The sequence below is a fragment of the Narcine bancroftii genome, chromosome 2 (genome assembly GCF_036971445.1).
Source record: "Narcine bancroftii isolate sNarBan1 chromosome 2, sNarBan1.hap1, whole genome shotgun sequence".
Classification (NCBI taxonomy): domain Eukaryota; kingdom Metazoa; phylum Chordata; class Chondrichthyes; order Torpediniformes; family Narcinidae; genus Narcine; species Narcine bancroftii.
The window spans coordinates 155,557,819-155,576,818 of record NC_091470.1 but is presented as its reverse complement, the minus strand read 5'-3'; the positions used below and the strand labels follow the sequence as shown (position 1 = coordinate 155,576,818).

At 42.6% G+C, this 19,000-nt stretch overlaps 3 protein-coding genes across 5 annotated transcripts in view; 1 reads left to right on the top strand and 2 right to left on the bottom strand.

The window, feature by feature from the left end:
* Positions 1-1,489, bottom strand: part of emc1 (ER membrane protein complex subunit 1) — a 36,389-nt gene extending 34,900 nt beyond the window's left edge. The window contains exons 1-3 of the mRNA XM_069918730.1: positions 1,245-1,489; positions 344-471; positions 155-220 (exon numbers count right to left, since the gene is read on the bottom strand). Of these exons, the coding sequence (XP_069774831.1) occupies positions 155-220; positions 344-471; positions 1,245-1,474 (424 nt within the window). The 5' untranslated portion in view covers positions 1,475-1,489. The remainder of the gene's footprint in view (positions 1-154; positions 221-343; positions 472-1,244) is intronic.
* mrto4 (MRT4 homolog, ribosome maturation factor) lies at positions 1,413-10,418 on the top strand. 2 transcript variants are annotated; one of them, XM_069918737.1, is made up of 8 exons: positions 1,413-1,700; positions 3,109-3,167; positions 5,305-5,408; positions 8,341-8,422; positions 8,638-8,705; positions 8,791-8,942; positions 9,080-9,156; positions 9,477-10,418. In XM_069918737.1, the coding sequence occupies exons 1-8, from the start codon at positions 1,673-1,675 to the stop codon at positions 9,606-9,608; spliced, it is 702 nt and encodes a 233-aa protein (XP_069774838.1). In that variant the 5' UTR covers positions 1,413-1,672; the 3' UTR covers positions 9,609-10,418. The 2 variants fall into 2 exon arrangements, with proteins under 2 accessions (XP_069774838.1, XP_069774837.1); XM_069918736.1 differs by having other exon boundaries at positions 1,414-1,700; positions 9,474-10,418.
* Positions 10,410-18,913, bottom strand: akr7a3 (aldo-keto reductase family 7, member A3 (aflatoxin aldehyde reductase)). Of its 2 annotated transcripts, XM_069918731.1 has the most exons (8): positions 18,642-18,913; positions 17,481-17,668; positions 16,464-16,568; positions 15,481-15,540; positions 13,495-13,591; positions 12,960-13,059; positions 12,687-12,816; positions 10,410-11,099 (listed from the first exon to the last, which is right to left on the bottom strand). In XM_069918731.1, exons 1-8 carry the CDS (start codon positions 18,883-18,885, stop codon positions 10,938-10,940), a joined length of 1,086 nt encoding a protein of 361 aa, XP_069774832.1. In that variant the 5' UTR covers positions 18,886-18,913; the 3' UTR covers positions 10,410-10,937. The 2 variants fall into 2 exon arrangements, with proteins under 2 accessions (XP_069774832.1, XP_069774833.1); XM_069918732.1 differs by lacking the exon at positions 15,481-15,540 and having other exon boundaries at positions 18,642-18,912.
* Positions 18,914-19,000: the final 87 nt, after the last annotated feature.

The window sequence follows — 19,000 nt, the reverse complement described above, 5'->3', positions numbered from 1 at the left end:
TCTTGCCATAGTTATTTGAATTAGCAGGTGTCTGGTAAGGAGGATGGAGAACTTACAACAGAATGAAATAATTTCAAAATTCAAGTATGGAATGTTCACAGATGGAACTCAAAGAACCCCTCAGGAATTTTACAAGAATTTGACTCTCACTCACCTTGCCCATAAAATAACAATAAATCCACATTCCCTTCAGGGCCTTCTTTATCCACCTGACGCCAGACTGCAAAACAAAATAAAAACAAAGCTGGAAAAGGCAACAGTTTGAATTTTGGAGGAAAAGCTGATAGTTTGTGATGCAACAAAAAACAATTGATTACAGCAACATCAGCTCCTCATCACTCACAGATCTCCCCAGTCCTCAAGTTGAGGGAAGCGATCACATTGTTCTCCGTTACAACCACAAGTTTCTTTGAACTCTGTGCAGGTGCATCAAAATATGCAAACCGGGGTTTTCCAACATATTGACGTCTCCTTAAAGATTTAAAACAGAAACAATACAAGGATTGAGTGGAGACGAAAAATATTGATTTTTTTAAAATCAACATCAAGTCAATATGCGCCATCATACCTGCACTGGTTCTTCAGTCAAGTTATCCATTTACTATCCTTGCTTTTATTTTAAATTGTAAACTTCTTTTCGAAAAATCACCTTTGAATCTTAGCATCTCTGCAGGTGCCTAGACCAGATCCTCACAATACGTTGTTTGTGAAGGTAAAATAATAATTAAATGGGGACAGTTGCTGTCTGCTAATTTTCTGGGTCGCTCGATTTCAAAAAGAACTTTTAAAATTGTACCCTGGGAGTTCATATGACCGCACATTCGATTTTGCTAAGTGTCACCAGCCTATTTTGTGGCAGTCAATTTAGTGAGTTTTCCAATAAACTGACAACAGCTGCCACCCTACCTGGACGCACCTTGGTGAATGAAGGGGCTCAAGTCAGAAACGTTGGTTCTGTACCTTTACTCTATAAAGTACACTGTTTGAACTGCTTTCTCTCACATTTACTGCCCAGCAGCATCAAGTCGGTGAATAAAAGCCCGAAGTGCCAGAGAAACTCGGTGTACCTTATAAAGAGAAAGAGAGAAAAAGAGAGAGAGAGAGAGAGAGAGAGAGAGAGAACCAACGATTCGGGTTTGAGCCCTTCATCAAGTCGGGGAAATGGGTCGCGCCGTCCCGACCAGCACTCAGCACCCCCCTCCCTCCCGGTCCCAGAGCGATGGCGGCTGCAGTCAGCGACTCACCAGTCGAACTTCCCGACCTGATCTTCATAAATCGCGGCTGAAAACTCCAAAAGAGCGAAAAGGTACCAAACCCGACAGAAAACCACCATCACGGCTCGGTCCTCCAAGATCCCAGCACGCAGAGGGAATTGGAGGCATCCAGTATCCCACAGTGCACAGCGATCGAGCCATCCAAAATCCCAGCATGCAATGGGATCCGAGGCGTCCCACCAACATGCGCTGGGGCCCATCTGGCTTCAGTGAAATAATCAGCGGCGCGTGGGATTAAAGTCGAACTCTTAACACTCTCAGTACTGGCGGTAAACGATCAAACGGTGTGAGGGACTTGGCCGGGACAGTCGACGCGGAGGCTCCAGCCGGGCGAGGCACCTCAGCCCCAGGGCCGACGAGCGTCCCAGTCCGTGCAGGGTGGTTCCAGCTTTGCCAACATGCCGCGATCCCGGCGTGACAAGCGGGGTAAGGGCGGGCGCCTTCCGAAGAGCAAAAGAAACTTGCTCGTGGTCCGGCGGGAGGGGGCCTTCATCGTTACCTTTAATGAGGGGCTCCAGCCCGAAACGGTGGTCGTTAAAGTACACTTTTTTGAGTTTTCGGGGCGAATTAGGAGCGGGAGTCGGCCATCCAGCCCGTCAAGTCTGCCCCACCGTTCAATGAGATCATGGCTGATCTAATGATGGACTTATCGCCACCGACATATACATACAGCACGGGGACAGGCCATTTCGGCCCTCGGGTTTACACCCCATTAACCTTCACCCATCTCTGACGGAAACGAGCCCCCAGGGGGGGGGAAGAGGGGGGGGAGGGAGAGGAGGGAGGGGGGGAGGGGAGGGGGGAGGGGGGAGGGGGGGGGAGGGAGGGGGGGGGGGAGGGGGGGGGGAGGGGGGGGGGAGGGGGGGGACGACCCCACACAGACACGGGGGGGGGGAGGGGGGGGGGAGGGGGGGGACGACCCCACACAGACACGGGGGGGGGACGACCCCACACAGACACGGGGGGGGGACGACCCCACACAGACACGGGGGGGGGACGACCCCACACAGACACGGGGGGGGGACGACCCCACACAGACACGGGGGGGGGGAGGGGGGGGACGACCCCACACAGACACGGGGGGGGGGGGGGGGGGAGGGGGGGGACGACCCCACACAGACACGGGGGGGGGACGACCCCACAGACACGGGGGGGGGGGACGACCCCACACAGACACGGGGGGGGGGACGACCCCACACAGACACGGGGGGGGGGACGACCCCACACAGACACGGGGGGGGGACGACCCCACACAGACACGGGGGGGGGACGACCCCACACAGACACGGGGGGGGGGACGACCCCACACAGACACGGGGGGGGGACGACCCCACACAGACACGGGGGGGGGGACGACCCCACACAGACACGGGGGGGGGGACGACCCCACACAGACACGGGGGGGGGGACGACCCCACACAGACACGGGGGGGGGGACGACCCCACACAGACACGGGGGGGGGGACGACCCCACACAGACACGGGGAGGGGACGACCCCACACAGACACGGGGAGGGGACGACCCCACACAGACACGGGGAGAACGTCCCAACTCTTTACAAACAGTGCAGGACTCTAACCCCGGTATAGACCCGATTGCTGGCGTTGCGGTAACCGTGCTGCTCTTTAAAATCTGAAAGGTTCTTTAAAATCTGAAAGGTTCAACAAGAGAGGTTGGGGATCCGGTTTCTACTTGAAGTCGACAAGAAATCTGGGGTCTAGTGCAGTGCACAAAACTGTTAGAAATTTGGCAGGTCGATTTCTCCAGCACTTTTGTGTACTTTTCTATTTGGTCTGGGTCTTGTTGATTAAATCGTACTTTTTTTCCCCCCAGTTTCTCTGACTAAAACAAAGAAGAAAGGATTGCAGATCAAACAAAGCTTAATCGAGGAGGTGAGTCTGCAATCAGTAGGATCACTCAGCCTTCTCTATTGCATTTGCTTGAATACATGATCTCGGTCATAGATCACGTTCCTCTGTGTGAGGGTTGGTCAAACTTGTTTAACATATGATAAACTTTATATGTTTAAGAGCCGCACACATGAAAAAAAATTACTTGCATCTTTTTGCTCTTACATGCACATTTTGTTACAAAAATGTTATTTAAATATTAAGAAATGCATGTATTTAATTTATTCATATATAGTTTGTAAACTGCTAATTTGTATTAGTTTCAACAATCAAAAAGTACACATACCATATATAGTCGTGTAACAGTCAAATTTTGTTGACCAATTCTTAGAGTAAAATTTAGGGGGGGGTCAACTATTACACATATACTATTTTTGACCGCAGGAAGAACCTGCATCATTTGGGGCATTGGGAGCTCAGATGGGTGAGTGGGCTTGGGCGAGAGTCTGTCATTAGGCCATTTTCATCATGAGACACATCCACTAACATTACCGCTGTGAGCACCTGCTCATACAATTCCAGGCTCAGCCAAAGTATTTAAACAAGCTGCGCGTATGTGTCAAAGATCCGCACGTGCCTTGTGTGCCACATTTTGGCTACCCCTTAGCTACAACCTCGTGTTAAGAAAAAATTGCCCCCTCCTGCTCTTGACTCTTGATGCTCCTTAAGGAGTTTCACTAATATTGCAATCACAGTTAAACAAATCTTATTTCCATCAAATCTGTACCTAAGAAAATCCTCGTTATCACCCGTGCAACTAGTTTGGACAAGGTCTCACTAGATTAGCACAAATGCAAAGATAATCTTAAGAATTTTACCCTCTGCTTTACATTGAGCAAATTGTAATTGATTTTGGAATCTGTAAATACTAAAAAAAAACTCAAATAAAAATAAAATAATGCAGTAAATGCAAAGTTGGTCAGACCGCATCTGTGCAAAGAGGAACAAAGTTCACGGCTAAGACCCTTGTCAAGATTGGAACAGTCAATTCTTCAATAACAAAAATATGGATGGAAGTTTAGCATTATGTAATGGAAAAGCACATGAGGTCGTCCATCATCAATATGATGGTTCGGCTTTCTGGATCTCTCCCCTAAATCCCAAGCTAATATTCCCTCCCCACCCCACAGTATGCCCAGCTCTCGCCCTTTTCTCTCTCACACCATCCCTCGTGCTGAGTTGTACTTTGTCTCTCTCCTTGCTTCTGCATTTACTGTAACACTCGAACCTCATCTATCTTTTTGTCTTTCCAGACTTTACTATTTCTGACTTGCTTTAGATATTGTACAAATAGCAGTTCCCCACAAAACCTTGCTTATTGTATCCGACTTTCATTGTCCTTTTTATCCAGTTGACTCCTCATCAGGAAAAGCCTCTCTGCTCCCTGCTTCTGAATATTTTAGTCCTCCAAATGGCAGTTGTATCTTCAGTTATTTGGAATTCCTTCCCTCAACTTCACACTATTTTTAAGGTGACCCTCTAAACATATCTTTATCCAAGCTTTTATCAACCAGATAGAATATCTTTCACCATAACTTTGTATCAAAATTTGTTTGGTAGTCCTATAATGCAAATTTAAACATGCCTGTTCATTAAAACCACAGCATGGGTGTCCTTGGACATACTGCATGAAAGAGCTTCCCAACAAAAAGTTTTGTTGAGAGAAAAATTGTACATTGAAATTGGTTGTTCTAAAGGATTTGTACATCAAAATTGGTTGTTCAATCCTCAAAAGGATTTGTTAAGAAACAAAGTGCAGGAATACAATGATAAATAATGTTTCTTTAACAATTAATCTTAAAATAAATGTTTAAAAATATGATAATAGTATTCATGAAACGAAACATACAAGATGTATGTTTCTCAATCTCTTCCCCTTTCCACCAGTTCTGATTTCCACCCGAAGTTATTGGAAGAGAAGTAATACATACTACAATAAGTTATATTTGTAACAATGCAAAAAGCCTCATAAATTGAGAATCAGTTGAATTGTTTGAAAACAATTATGCATGTTCTATTTATGAATACATTGCTATTTTACAAGATAATTGCTTAAAAATCTCCAAGTATAGAGTTTGTCTATGTTACTGACGAATGATGGCAATTTTCTTCTTTTAAGTTACGAAAATGTGTGGACACCTACACAAATATCTTTCTCTTTTCCGTTGAGAACATGAGAAATAACAAACTGAAGGATCTACGATGTGCCTGGAAACACAGCCGGTGAGTCACTTTAGATTTTTGTTCCTTAAATTGCTGGATGATTAATTTCCTTCTCTAAGTGCTTTACTGTGGGAAACAGACTAGCGCAGGTTGGTTCATTGTCATGCAGAAGATGAACTATGGTAAAACATTCAACTACCTTGAGAATTTAGTTAAATCATTGTTTTTCTGATCTGAACCAAAACCACTCATCCAAATCTCTAACAACAGCCTTTGTGATTGTTCTATAAACATGATATCTGTAGTGTCTGGTTGATCACATCACCATCCTTGCAAACTCAAGAAAGTATCTAATATTTTGGGACAATTATTCAATTCATAATGGCTTTGCTTCCAATGCTTGGAGCCTTTTTTGTGTCATAGAATCTACCTTTGACACCCAACGTCATTTCTTACCTACATTCTGATCCTCATCAGTAACAAAAAAAAGCGTGTTTTTTGAAATGTATTCTGATGACACCCAGCTCTTCCTTGCCATCTCCCTTAACCCTTCCATAGCCTCAAAGTTTTACATTTCTGGTATGACATCCAGTACTTAAAACAAATGCCCATTCTTTGTTATATGATTTTTTTTTAATATAGTCTTGTCAAACAAACATTTTTTAACATCCATGTTACATATAGAGTCTGTATTTATTCCCCCCTTGTACAACTGAAAACGCCATCAAATTACTTCGATAACGAAACAAAAAACACTCCATGTATTCCCTCCTCCTCTTTTTTTCCCCCTCCCAGTTTATCTTCCCCCCCAACCCCCAGCATCAATAACCAAGCTATTGGTGTGGATCACCCTGCAATTTTGAGATGTGCCTAATACACCCATCTATCACTTGTATCTCCCTCCCTTTCCTTGACCTCCCTGTATTCATTCTTACTTCTAATATGCATTCATCTTTAAACGTTAAAATTATGGGGGGGAAAATAACGTATCTCCCCTCGTATTCATCACTGTTACAATATTTACAGTCCATCTTTCCTTTATTCCCTTTTCCCACCTTATTTACATTTAATCTCAAAGCAGTAGCAGGGTTCCTAACAAAGTCCATTGCCTCTCTTGGATCCTTAAAAAAAAACTTTCTTTCCCTTCCCACCCTTAATATCTTTAGCACTGCCGGGTGAAGGAGGGTAAACTTGATTCCTTTTGTTTAAGGCGCTTTTTAACCAGGTAAAATTCCCTCCTGCTCCTGCACATGTGTCCAGTTAGCAAAAGACCTTCTCCCTCTCAAATTCCACCGGACTCCCAGCTATCGCACCGCCTGTAAGATCCTTCTATGCTGGTGGTGAAGGAGCCTTACTAGGATAGAGTGTGGCCGTTGGTTTGGCCCTAGATGGGAGGGGGAGTGGGGGGGGGGCGCAAGAGACCAGTGGGCCCATTCTATTATTAGATTATTTCCAATATTTTTCCTTCCTCAATATATCTGGGATCCACTTTTTCAGGAATTCCACCATCTCCTTGCCCTCCTTCACCCCCACAATGTTAACCGTTCCTCCTATTGATATTTTCTAAGATACCTATCTTCTCCCACATCTTTAACTTAACCCTTTCCGTGCATCAATTTTGCTCTTCCCTCTTATCCAATCTTTCTTCCACTCTCTCAACTCTCTTGTTTCAGATACCCTGTCAGGTTTTCCAGCCTTTCTTTATTGCCCCCTCCCCTGATGGACTGTATATGTTGTAACAGGAATACGGTGGGGGGAGGGGGGCAGGGGGTAGGTATGTGTTTTTTTTTCATAATGCTTATGTTTAAAGATGAATGCATATTAGAAGTAAGAATTAATACAGGGAGCTGAAGGAAAGGGAAGCAGATACAAGTGATAGATGGGTGTATTAGACACATTTCAAAATTGCAGGGGGATTGGTTATTGTTGCCCGGGGGAGAGGGTAAAGATAATGTTCTTCAAAGTTCTTTGAAGAACTTTTATCTTCAAAGTTCTTCTTATCTGCCCATTGGCCCCCAGTATCATTCTGGCAAAGGGCACCAGTCCCTCTGCCCCCTTTTTCTGTCTTTCATCTCTCTAATGACCTCCTTTTACTCCCTCGTTTTTCCTCTTCCTTCTCCTCCTCCACCTCACTTTCCGAGTCCAGGCTATCCTGCCACACTGTTTTCCCACCAAATCCCCTCTGTTGTTACATGTTCTTAAAATATTTCTTCAAGCTCATTTTAACCAGTTTCTCATTGTTTAGTTTGTTTCTCCTTGTGCAGCTATCACATATTTCAAGGTATGTTGTGCTGTATTAAAATCCCTCTAAAGACAACTAAATACAAGATATGGACTTGTTTTCAAAATTTCTATGCGCCTCCCTAATCCCTGGTCGCTATTGGAAAATGCTTTAATCGATCATACTCCTCGTGCATGATGTCATGCTTCCTCACAATTTACTCTGCCCATTTAGCCGCCCACATCAGCAGCAAATTTCCCTTTATATTTTATACCCAACTCGTGCGACTTTCAACTTCTTCATTCCTCTGCCCATTCTCTCTCTTACCTATCTCCTTTCCTCCAACCCTCCATCCTTTCCTTCTCCATTCACAGAGCCCTCCCTCCCTTATCCACATTACCTCTTGTCTGTGGACCTATACTCCTTCTCACATTATTTTATTCAAGCCTGTTCACTTTTTGCTTATACCTCGATGAAGAGCTCAAGCCCGAAATATTGGTTATATATCTTATCGTTGCTCTACAAGGTACACTGTTTGACCTGCTGTTTCTTGAGCAGTGTGTTTTTACTTCAATCACTGTGTCTGCAGACTTACGTTTCACTCCCATTTCTTCATCCTTATTTCCATACATGGTCTCATACAGTCTCCTGGGGCTTCACCTGCAATTTGACCCAACTTTGATAATATGATGTATATTTCCATGAGCTCACTTTTGCTAACAGCCCCTTGTGTAAAAATGTATCAAGCCGTTTAATATTGTACTTGTGTAGGTTCTTCTTTGGTAAAAATAAAGTGATGATGGTGGCCCTGGGAAAAGGATCAGCAGACGAATACAAGGATGGTTTACATAAGGTGAGCAGTTCGTGACTGACTTTACTGAATTGTTCAATTCGCATTTTGGTGTATATTTTTGAAAGTGCAAATGGTAAATAATTTAAGTTGATGAGATTTGTTAATTTTTTTTGTCAATTGTCACTTGATTGTTTTAGCTTTCATTGATTCTCGGGATCTGTTGAATGTTTGGTGTATCCGTGATACTTTTGTATTTATTGTTTTCCATTTTGTAGGTCAGTAAACAGTTGCAAGGTGAAGTCGGTCTCCTGTTCACTAATCGCACAAAGGCAGAGGTGATTGAGTGAGTTTCTTTTTTTTTGCTCTTTGATTTCTATTTTAACATGTTTCCATTGAATTGTCCAACATCTCTCTCTACCTCTTAATAGGTGGTTTGATAAGTACACACAGACTGATTTTGCACGGTCTGGGAACAAAGCTACAGTGGCTGTTACGCTTGATGCTGGACCATTGCCACAGTTCACTCACTCCATGGAGCCACAACTGCGGCAGCTCGGGTTACCAACCACGCTGAAGAAAGGTACATTGGTGATCAACACAACCCGCTGCATGATTGGTGGCAAAAGCAGTAGTTAAAGATGGGTTTGCTGCATGAGAATATCTATTTTTTTTTTAATATTCTAGCAGTAACTGGAATTTACGTGGTCTGTCTTCTAGGTGTCATAACATTGTTGAGTGATTACGAAGTTTGCAAAGAGGGTGCCCCACTGACACCCGAACAGGCGCGACTTCTGGTCAGTATTTTAAAGTACAACTCTTAATTTGTGGGAATTTCCTTCCACAAGTTCAAATAGAATGAAGAGTATTTAATTTAACCCTTTAAAAGAGGGCAGAACATTTGACACTTATTTTGACACTCAGCAAGTGTTCACTAAATAAGCATCAATGCTACCTTCACCATGTTAATACAAAATGGACCAATAACTAGAGAAACATTTTATTAAAAACCGTACTGGGCACTTGGAGATCTAGAGTATCAAAATAAGATTCTGAATAATGGTGTGGAAAATTTTCCAACATTTTGGCACTGATCATTTGCATTTTCTTCCAGAAGCTGCTTGGTATTGAGATGGCCACATTCAAAGTGACAATGAACTCTATGTGGAACTCCAAAACTGGTGAATTTGAACAACTGGTAGTGACTAATGATGGGAAAAGCAAGGAGGTGGTAGAAATGGGTGACTAGCAGAGAGTTCTCAAGCTTTATCCTATGCTCGATGTCTGTATTAAACTGAATGCACAGTGCGATGCAGGAGAGAGGAATTGTTGCATTTATATAAAAAAAAACAATTTCCAGTGTTGATTTTTAATATAAATGTGACATTTGGTTCAATCTCACAAAGTGAAGCAAGAGCGACTGAGTTCTGCTGGCCTCCAGGGAATTAAACATTAATAAAGATGTTAATAAAACAGATCACGGATTACAAAAAAAATTAGCAATGAAGACCTTGCATGGTTTCAAAATACCAGTTTTAAGCAGCAGCAAATGTGGACAATGGAAAACAAAGAACAGATTCCTTTGACAATACCAGTCAAATCCTGTGGAATCTTTAATATCTACTTGTACCTCTGAACTGGATTGGACCTATAATAATACAATGCTCTTGTGTACAAAGGCAGAGGGCTGTTTTGCTTCAATAAAGTGCCAGACATGATCCTAAAACAAAATTTGTACTCTTGATGTGGAGCTGAATAAGTATGCAATAATTGAGCTTCAACAGTCTTAATGTCAGTTTTCTATTATATATGACTGGTCATCATTTATCATTCAAAATTTCTTGATTCACATGTAAATACTGTATCAGATGGCAATTGTATACTTTACTCCTATTACCCCACATCAAAGTATCGTGCTAGGAAAGTAGTATAATGTAACAGTTTACCTCATTGAGTTGAGCTATGAACTTGAATAACCAATGTCTTTAAAACAGGGACAACACCTCTGTACATTGTTCAACTTTGTGGCAGTAAAATTATATGCACAAAATGAATCAAATTTGTTTTATTCTTTGCAAAACAAAGCAATGGTAACCATTTTGATTTTTTTTGTTAAGTTGCCAGTTCAATAGTACCTCATCACCTACATGGCTGCAGAAATTGTCATCAAACTGGTAACTGGAGTGCCAAGTTGGACTTCTACATAATTTCTGATTACAAATCTCATCCAGCCACTACTTTTTTTTTTAAAGAGCAGTTCAGCAACATCCACTGGATTCGTTAGATGTCATGTACCAAAAAAAGTTTGAAAACATTGTTTTAATTAAACTTAATTGACTCGTTATGTGCACAATTTCATAACTCCAAAGAAAGTGGGCCATTGACAACTTTTTTAAGCAAAATATTTCAATAACAATCGAGTGTAGAGCAGTGATTCTCAGCCTTCCCTTCCCACTCATGTACCACCTTAAGCAATCCCTTTTTAATCACAGAGCACTTATGGCATAGGGATTACTTAAAGTGGGATATGAGTAGAAAGAAAAAGGCTGGAAGCCACTGGTGTAAAGCCATGCCTGATTTATCGAAAATAATTTGGGCAATCATATGCGACGATTTTCCAAGCTTCGTTGAAGGCTTCAACTACTGCCCCTGCAAGTGGCTCTTCCTCAGAGGCAGCCAAGTTTTGTTGAAGCTGCTCAATTTTTGATGACCCAAGGACAACAGCATCACCGAGATCACCCTGATAAAAACATAACAGCATATTTAATAAATGAACAACCATATATGAAAGGGAAACAAAATAGTGAACAAGCTGGCCAATCTTCAGACAATCCTCAATCATAAACATCAGTATGATTATCTATAGATCATCTCAGCAATTTCCTTCAGTGATATTACACCAGCTAATAAATCTCCTTTCAGTGTTCAGAGGGACTTGTCCCAAGGTAACTCCCTTGTCCATCCATCTCCATCAATGCAGCAGCTACTCTCTTCCCCCCCCCCACCCCATCACTTCCCCTTCCCAAGCAATTGAAATACCGTACATTTCAGTGTACAAGATGGAACTTGAACCCTAAAAATTTCATCCCAAAACCACAGTCACACCAAGTACAAAATCCGAACCATAATATCCTGTGGTTTAGTGTTCTCCTCATGGTGATACAATACTCCTATGGTTCTACCACTAAATATTTTTATACTGAAATTTACAGTTGAGAAGCTAGATAATGTTATATTAAAGCAATAAAAATAGAATTTAATCCTCTCTAACATACCTTAAAATAACAGCATAGCAAATGAAGCTAAGTCTGACAAACTAACCAAACAGCCAGGGTCTCAGGGAGCACAATAAATCTCGCTGTGACCAGTCACATCGTACCCTGGAATAATTGTGCAATTAGAGGAGCCACTGCACACTGGCCGATTCCAGAGAAGCATGTAGCAAACATGGACAGTAAGCTCTCAGCAGCAAGTACATGACGAGTTTTACGAGTGTAACTCAAAACCTACATTTTAAGAGGAATTTCTGGGGGTCATCTTATACACCCAGCTCTCTTAGATGGCAACAGAATTCCATAGTGGTATTGCAGATATTCACTTGTATTGCTACCAATGCAATGTATGGCATTCAGTACTAATTATTATTGGATCTCTTCTACAATGAAGAAAACAAATACAAATTGGGTGACCACTCCACAGAACACCTCCATTCAGTCCACAGGAGTGACATTGAGGTTCCTTTAGCCCACCACTTCTGCTTGTGATTTGCTGCACCGTTCGCCTGCGCAATGCAAGCTTGGTGAATAGCACCTCGTGTTCTATCTGGATGTGTTGCAGCCTTCAGGATTTAATAATAAGTCCCACATTTTTAAATAACTTGTTTTTTTTAATGTTTGTATCAGAACTGGCCCATTCTGTTAAATTAACAGTTTTTCTCTCCACCAATACCTCCAAGATCTGCTGGGCCTTGCTAGATTCGAGATTTCCCCTTTTGGTTTTGGGGCTCGGTACTACATTCCATAATTTAATAATTTCCTTTTGTGTTTTCTCTCTATAACTACGTTATTATTTTTACATGGCCATCTGGTTAACATCCAGATTACCCAGGCCTTGCCCTAAAAATAATCCATTTATCCTACCCATCCCTCTCTCATTCTCTTTGAGCTGAAACATTAATGCCGTTTATCTTTCCATTGGTATTGCCTGCCCTTGAGTGTTTTCAGCATTTTCTGCTTTTGTTTCAGCATTCCAACATCTGCCATTTTTAAAAAAAAACTTTTACGTTCAGTTATAATACATTGATATTTATGTTGTTGAATTTGCATACCTGAAGTTTAGAATGATGATACATCCACCGTAATGCTGCTGATGTGAGACTTGTTTTTTCACTCCCATAAGTTTCATCTATTGCTTTCTGCACCAATGCTATCGCTTGGAAATGATGCTCCTTCCAAAACCTGAACAACAGTCAGAGGCAAAGATTATTATAACAGGGGAATAATCATAAAAACCACCAAAATTTGTATTAGATGCCAAATAACGATCTCATAATTAATAAGGACAGAGTATTAGGTTTAATGGCATTACAGTAGAAACTCACCTGTTTCTGTATACTTCGGCCCAATTGTTGCCAAAGAAGCGGCCAGTGGGCTGTTTCTCATATTTGTCCTCAAACTGATATTTCCCAGTCAGCAGCCCACCTGTACCAACGAGATAGTTAATATCATTCACTGCGGTCCCTTCAACAACCATGAGCTGTACATTCTCCACACCCAGTGAATTTCAAAGCATGCTTGGATAGTCCTGACATCCAGATTGTGAAGGTGTTCAATGGACTCCTATTATTCTCCTCTCCTCTTTATCCAAGGGGTGATACTTCAATGATAAAAGGAGGGTACTCTGCTGTCATTTGATAAATGAACATGAACTTCTAAGTAGTGAAAAGCCTATATGGGAGAATGCTCTAATAGCTCAGACCAAGTTAGTAGGTAGGCTCCCTATTGTGCTTTAAGCTTCTTGGAAATCTTTTCCAAACATCCACAACTTGAAAATTCACAAAGAACAATTTCACATTACATATTTATCAGTCCTACATCAACAAAACAAGAAATTAATAAAGTGAAATTTAACTCAACCTGCCAGTGGGTTGTAAGCATAAAATCTTATTCCAAGATGGCGGAGACAGGGTAGGAGTTCTACTTCTACTTGCCGAGTAGTGGCATTATACATTCCCTGCAAACAGAAAATAACTACGGGTCAACCAACTTAAAGCTGAGAAATATGCCACCAAACAGGAATTCTGGGCATCAACTACTCAGCTTGAAGTCAATTCGTGTGCAATTACAAAATATGTACAAACTAAAATAAGCGAGGAGATTAAAAAATTACACTGAACAAAGGAAAACTATAGCAGAACAGGCAAAGTGAGAAGTAAATTAATACAGGTCAAGTACCCTGAATCCGAAAAGATCACTAAACCTAACTTCTTTTTAGTGCTAACAAGTTGAAAAAAATTCACCTCCTGACATTCTCAACATCGGATGCGGTTTTCGGCATCTGCAGTTCAATGATTTCCATCTCCCAATTGCCCAGGTCGAGGAAGGAACAGTGTCAACGCTTGTCTCGGGGGAACCTCTGGTCCTGACGGGACCAAGGAGAGTACTGGTCTCGATTATCTGGGTTGGCACTTGTCATATTGGTGCTCAAAAGGCCTGCCATGATTTGTTATTGTTTAACCACTGATGGTATTCTGCTCATGCTACTGTGCTGCTTAGTTCCATTGTTCCAAACACCAAAAAAATACAATAACTGAAAAGCGTCTGGTCCCAAGCGATTCGAATACAGGCGACTGTGCTATATTGTAAAAAAAGAGTAGGTCAATGGCAGATGCAGAGAAAGTTAATGTTGTAATGTGAACTGTTTTGAAAAGATTGGCCAGAGTATGAGGAAAGGTTGGGTCACTTTTTCTGTGCTAATGGAATTACTGAGGAGGCTAAGAAATGCTCTATTCTCCTGAGTGTGTATGGGGCAGAGACTTACAAGTTGATAAGGAACTTAGCCACACCATGGAAACCACGGGAAATTCAATTTGACAAACTGGTTAAACTTGTAGGAACCACAATCTGAAACCTTCTGTGATAGTCAAGTTTCATAGCCTTTTCAGGAAGCCAGGTCAGATTGTGGCCAATTTTGTGGCCAAGCTTCAGCAGCTATTTGAGTATTGTGATTTCGAGGCAGTGTTGGATGATATGCTCTGAGATAGATTGGTATGCAGCATCAAGAAATCCATAGATTTCTAAAACAATGGAGATGGCTGCTAATAATGCCAAGGATATTCAGAAAGGACATGGGGTGGGGGTCGTATTAAGCGGCAGTGTACCAAGACAACAGAGACTAGTATACAGGCAAAGAGGGTGGAATGTTTTTGGTGTGGAGGGATGCACTATGCAAATGATTGCAAATTCAATGACAATGTCTGCTATGGTTGTAGCTAAAGAATTCAAAGGGTAAGGTTAAGCTCAACGGGCTCCGGCAGCCATACACTACCAAGAAGAAGCAGATGAAGAGACACCGTGTGCTTATATGTTTGGAGTGGAAACCGATGAGGAACCACCTGAACCACATTCTGCCATAGTCAATGTCAGGGGAAAGGATATTAAGTTTGAAATTGATTCAGGGGCCACAGCATCAGTCATTAATGAGGATTCTTACAGGACATGGGGGTCCAACCTGCCTCCCATCAGACTGTCAAAGCGCAAACTCAGGACCTATATGGGGCAGACCATACCTCATTTAGGGGTGTTATATGTGGATATTTTATCCAGGGGGGTCAGAAGGCAAGCCAGGCTGGTGATAGCCAAGGGTAGCAGGCCCAGTCTTTTGGGTCTCAAATGGCTTTGCAAAATCTAGCTCAATTGGCATGAAATTAAGTGTGCACACACAGAGGAGGACATTCTGCAGTGGTGCAATGACATTTTCAGGAATGAGCTTGGAACATTGAAAGGCATGACAGTGAAACGCAGTGTTGACCCTAAGGCCACACTATGTTTTTTTTTTTAAATAGCCCAAGACAGCACCCTAAGCCATGAAAGACAAGGTCAAGGAGGAGTCAAAACACTTACAGCATCATGGGCATCATTGAGTCCATCCAGTTTTCTAGGTGGGCAGCTCCCATTGTTCCACTTTTGAAAGCAGACAAAATGGTGAGGGTATGTGGGGACAATACACTTACAGCGAATCAGGTCTCTTAGCTGGAGAAGTACCTGTTGCCGCAGGTGGATGACCTGTTTGCAACCCTGTCAGTGCAAGCTATTCACAAAGCTGGACATGATCCATGCTTACCAACAGCTGCTGCTTGACACAGATTCAAAGGTGTACATCATAAATAACATGCAAAAAGGGATTATTTAAATATAACTGCCTGGTGTTTGGAGTGATGTCCAGCCCCACCATTTTCCAAAGGACAATGGACACTTTACTTGCAGGGGATTCTGCATGTAACAATGTATCTGGATGATATTTTGATCACGGGGAGTCATGGAGATGGAGCATCTGGCTAACATGAAGAGGCTCTGAGATGCAGGACTGCGATTGAACACAGCAAATGAGCTGCAAGGGAAGGTGTTGAAGCAGGTATTATTACAATGTTTAAGGAAAAAAAAATGGCCAAATACATGGATTTAGAGGGTTATGGCCTAAACATAGGCAGGTGGGACTAGTGTAAGTGGGACATTTTGGTCTGTGCGGGCAAGCCTGTTTCCACATCTTATGGCACTAAGACTCCACTAACTTTTTGCAATGAATCTCAGATATGACTGTGACAATAATCCGCGATTGTTGACAAACTGTTATAATGTGGCCCAGCTGTACATTTCACAACATCCGGTCCAATGTCCCTGTTCACTTCACATGGGGTAATGGGAAATTAATCATTCAGAGATATGGCTAAACATGTAGAGGACAGAGTACAAATTTCTAAACAAAGCATTTTTTTTTGACAAATGCTAGGAAAGATTTTTTTCCTGAGTTGCAAAGGAAAGAGAATTTCACAAAAGTCAGATACTCCCAAAAGATTAGATTTTTGTCAATGTATCTCCTGACCTACCTGATAGATGGTGGGAAGAATCCAGTTGTGATGCTTACAAATTGAATAGATTTCTGCCACTTCCCATGAAGCATAGTTTGAGAGGCCAAGTTCCTTAAACTTGCCCTAAAAGTTATTTTACAAAAGAAAAATTGTATCATTAACAGAACCCATCCATTACCACAAAACTGTAATATGTAGCATATAGAATATCATCATCTTAAGGTGTTAAAAGCTTCTGAAATGCAGTGAATTACTAAAACTCACAAACAGAATTTCTTTGCAAAGACACAATAGGCAACGTAGATGAGATATTTTCACGACATTGGCTTCAAAGAGAACTGTTCCCCTATGTTCTCCCTGTTCACTTCACGTGGGGTGATGGAATCATGAACATCAACCTGATCCATTGCAACAATCAAGTAACATGCCTAATCAGAAGTAAAACACAAAAGTCTGCAGCAATGTTTCCTCTAATGTTTAGAAGTCGGCGTGCACAAAAATCTTATGTTGTGCAAATATAAACTTGAAATTGTTTTAAAATAATTTTGGCACGGCCTATCTCTCGTGGATAATAAAACTGTTTTGGCATGTTTTAATATGATACCAGTATGATTGCATTCTGCGAAGTAGAATTATTAATTACTAGATTATTTTAGGAAACTAATCTTTTGTGCACTGGTTGCAAAATGTGTGAGCATGCATATACCATGATTGAAGTAAAAACACAATGCTGGAGAAACTAAGCAGGTCAAACTGCACTTTAATAAAGCAAAGATAAAAAATATCATATCTTGGTAATGTATCTTCAGCTTTGCTATATAAAGTACACTGTTTGACCTGATAAGTTTCTCCAGCATTGTGTTTTTTTAATTATATGCCTCATCAGAAGAGAGGCATCACCAACAAATTACTATTACTTTAGCTCTGCAGACTGGAGCAAGTGGATCTAATTGGATTGGACCTTCATAGCAAAGGCATGATGATCCAAAAACACATGAATGCCCTGGACACCAATAACATTGGGTTACAGTATACCTGTTGATGAAGCTCTTGGCAAGCAGCCAATGTTTCCTCAACTGGAGTCTCGTGATCTGGAGCATGGAGGTAGAGAATCTCAACGTCCTTCCTTCGAAGACGCTCCAGTGACGTGTTAAACTGAGATTGGACACTATCAGCTTTCAATGTCTTCCCATCCCATGGATTTATTTTGGTTGCAATCCTTACTGGATGATAGGAGAGGAAAAAAAAACAAAAACCTAACTAAAAAACAAAAACCTATCTGCCAACTTCATGCTCCAACTATTAATGTCAATGGACAGGCATGTTAAAAAAAACCACACACAACTAATGGGATTGCACAATCCAGCCCACTCTGCAGCACTGAAATCAGAATAATATCACTTTGCCTTGCACCTACATTAAGTAAGTCTAAAGTAAAACTCCCGACTACTATTCCCACGCACACATATGTCTTCAGCCTAATCAACAGTCAGGATGAGGTGCAAAATATCTCAAAGAACAATATTCTCCTGGACAACCTGAAACCCAACTGCATGAATTTTAGGTCGCCCCACCTCCATCTAATCCCCCTGGTTCTACTACTTTTTCTCTCTCCCATCCCATCCATGGAGTTTTCTACTACCTGTCTCTCCACCTCTCAAGAGGTTTAGTTTGAACCTACAGAGTGTAGTACTTAATCCATCACCTGGTGTCAAAACATTACACAACCTGCCAATCCATGACCTGCCCTCTATCCTCCAGTGTCCACAAGCCTCCAAGGGGTAACTCCACCCATCTACCCCCACATGACCTGCTTTCTACTCCAATGACCAGCAATTCTCCTCCATCAGAGTCCTTGCTGTGGTACCAAGGGATTACACAACCCACCTACCCCGACATGACCAACTCACACATGCCCTGCATTCCACTCTGGCAAGACCCTGTTATGGTGCCAAGTGGTTATACACGCACCTACATGACCACCCTCCACTCCAGTGTCATTAGAGACCCTGTCGTGGTGATACAACCTGCGTAGAGGGCAGATCATGTGGGAGTGGGTGGATTGGATGCCCCTCCATCAGAGAGACTCTGTTGTGGTGCCAAGGTGTCACACAGCCCACCTACGCCCTGATGACCTGGCCTCTAGTCCGGGTGTCGGGGATGCCCCTCCACTAGAGTGGCCTACCAGCCCCTCACCTCTCCGACCCAGGTCCAAACTCCCAATGACAGTCTCCGAGCGCCCTTCCGCGTACATGAACGCCGTGTCCAGTTCCTCGTGTCCGCGCTCCGTGAACGCTTTCACCATCAGAGCACTCTGCTCGGCGTCAGCCCGGGCCCCAAACGCCATGGTGCCGAGGACGGTGCGGGGTCGTGGCGCCATGGTCGTGAGATGGCGACGGAATTCCCTCAACACAAGTCCAAAGGGCGTGAACGGCAGCATAGCAGCCGAAATGGAGCGGGCGGGCCCCAATCCGGGACGTCATCAGGGCGGGATTTATCTAAGGCCCCGCCTCCGCCCCGTCGTGTCATCCGGGCGGGTCTCTCGGCCAGACCCC

What these genes read in the sequence shown, in the direction of transcription:
- mrto4 (XM_069918736.1), top strand. Translation starts at nt 1,673, where the DNA reads ATGCCGCGATCCCGGCGTGACAAGCGGG. An exon ending in ATCCCGGCGTGACAAGCGGG is followed by an intron (nt 1,701 to 3,108) that starts GTAAGGGCGGGC and finishes TTTTCCCCCCAG; the next exon opens with TTTCTCTGACTAAAACAAAG. An exon ending in ACAAGGATGGTTTACATAAG is followed by an intron (nt 8,423 to 8,637) that starts GTGAGCAGTTCG and finishes TCCATTTTGTAG; the next exon opens with GTCAGTAAACAGTTGCAAGG.
- akr7a3 (XM_069918731.1), bottom strand. Translation starts at nt 18,885, where the DNA reads ATGCTGCCGTTCACGCCCTTTGGACTTGTGTTGAGGGAATTCCGTCGC. An exon ending in TTTGGACCTGGGTCGGAGAG is followed by an intron (nt 17,669 to 18,641) that starts GTGAGGGGCTGG and finishes CCTATCATCCAG; the next exon opens with TAAGGATTGCAACCAAAATA. An exon ending in TGCTTACAACCCACTGGCAG is followed by an intron (nt 13,060 to 13,494) that starts GTTGAGTTAAAT and finishes TCGTTGGTACAG; the next exon opens with GTGGGCTGCTGACTGGGAAA.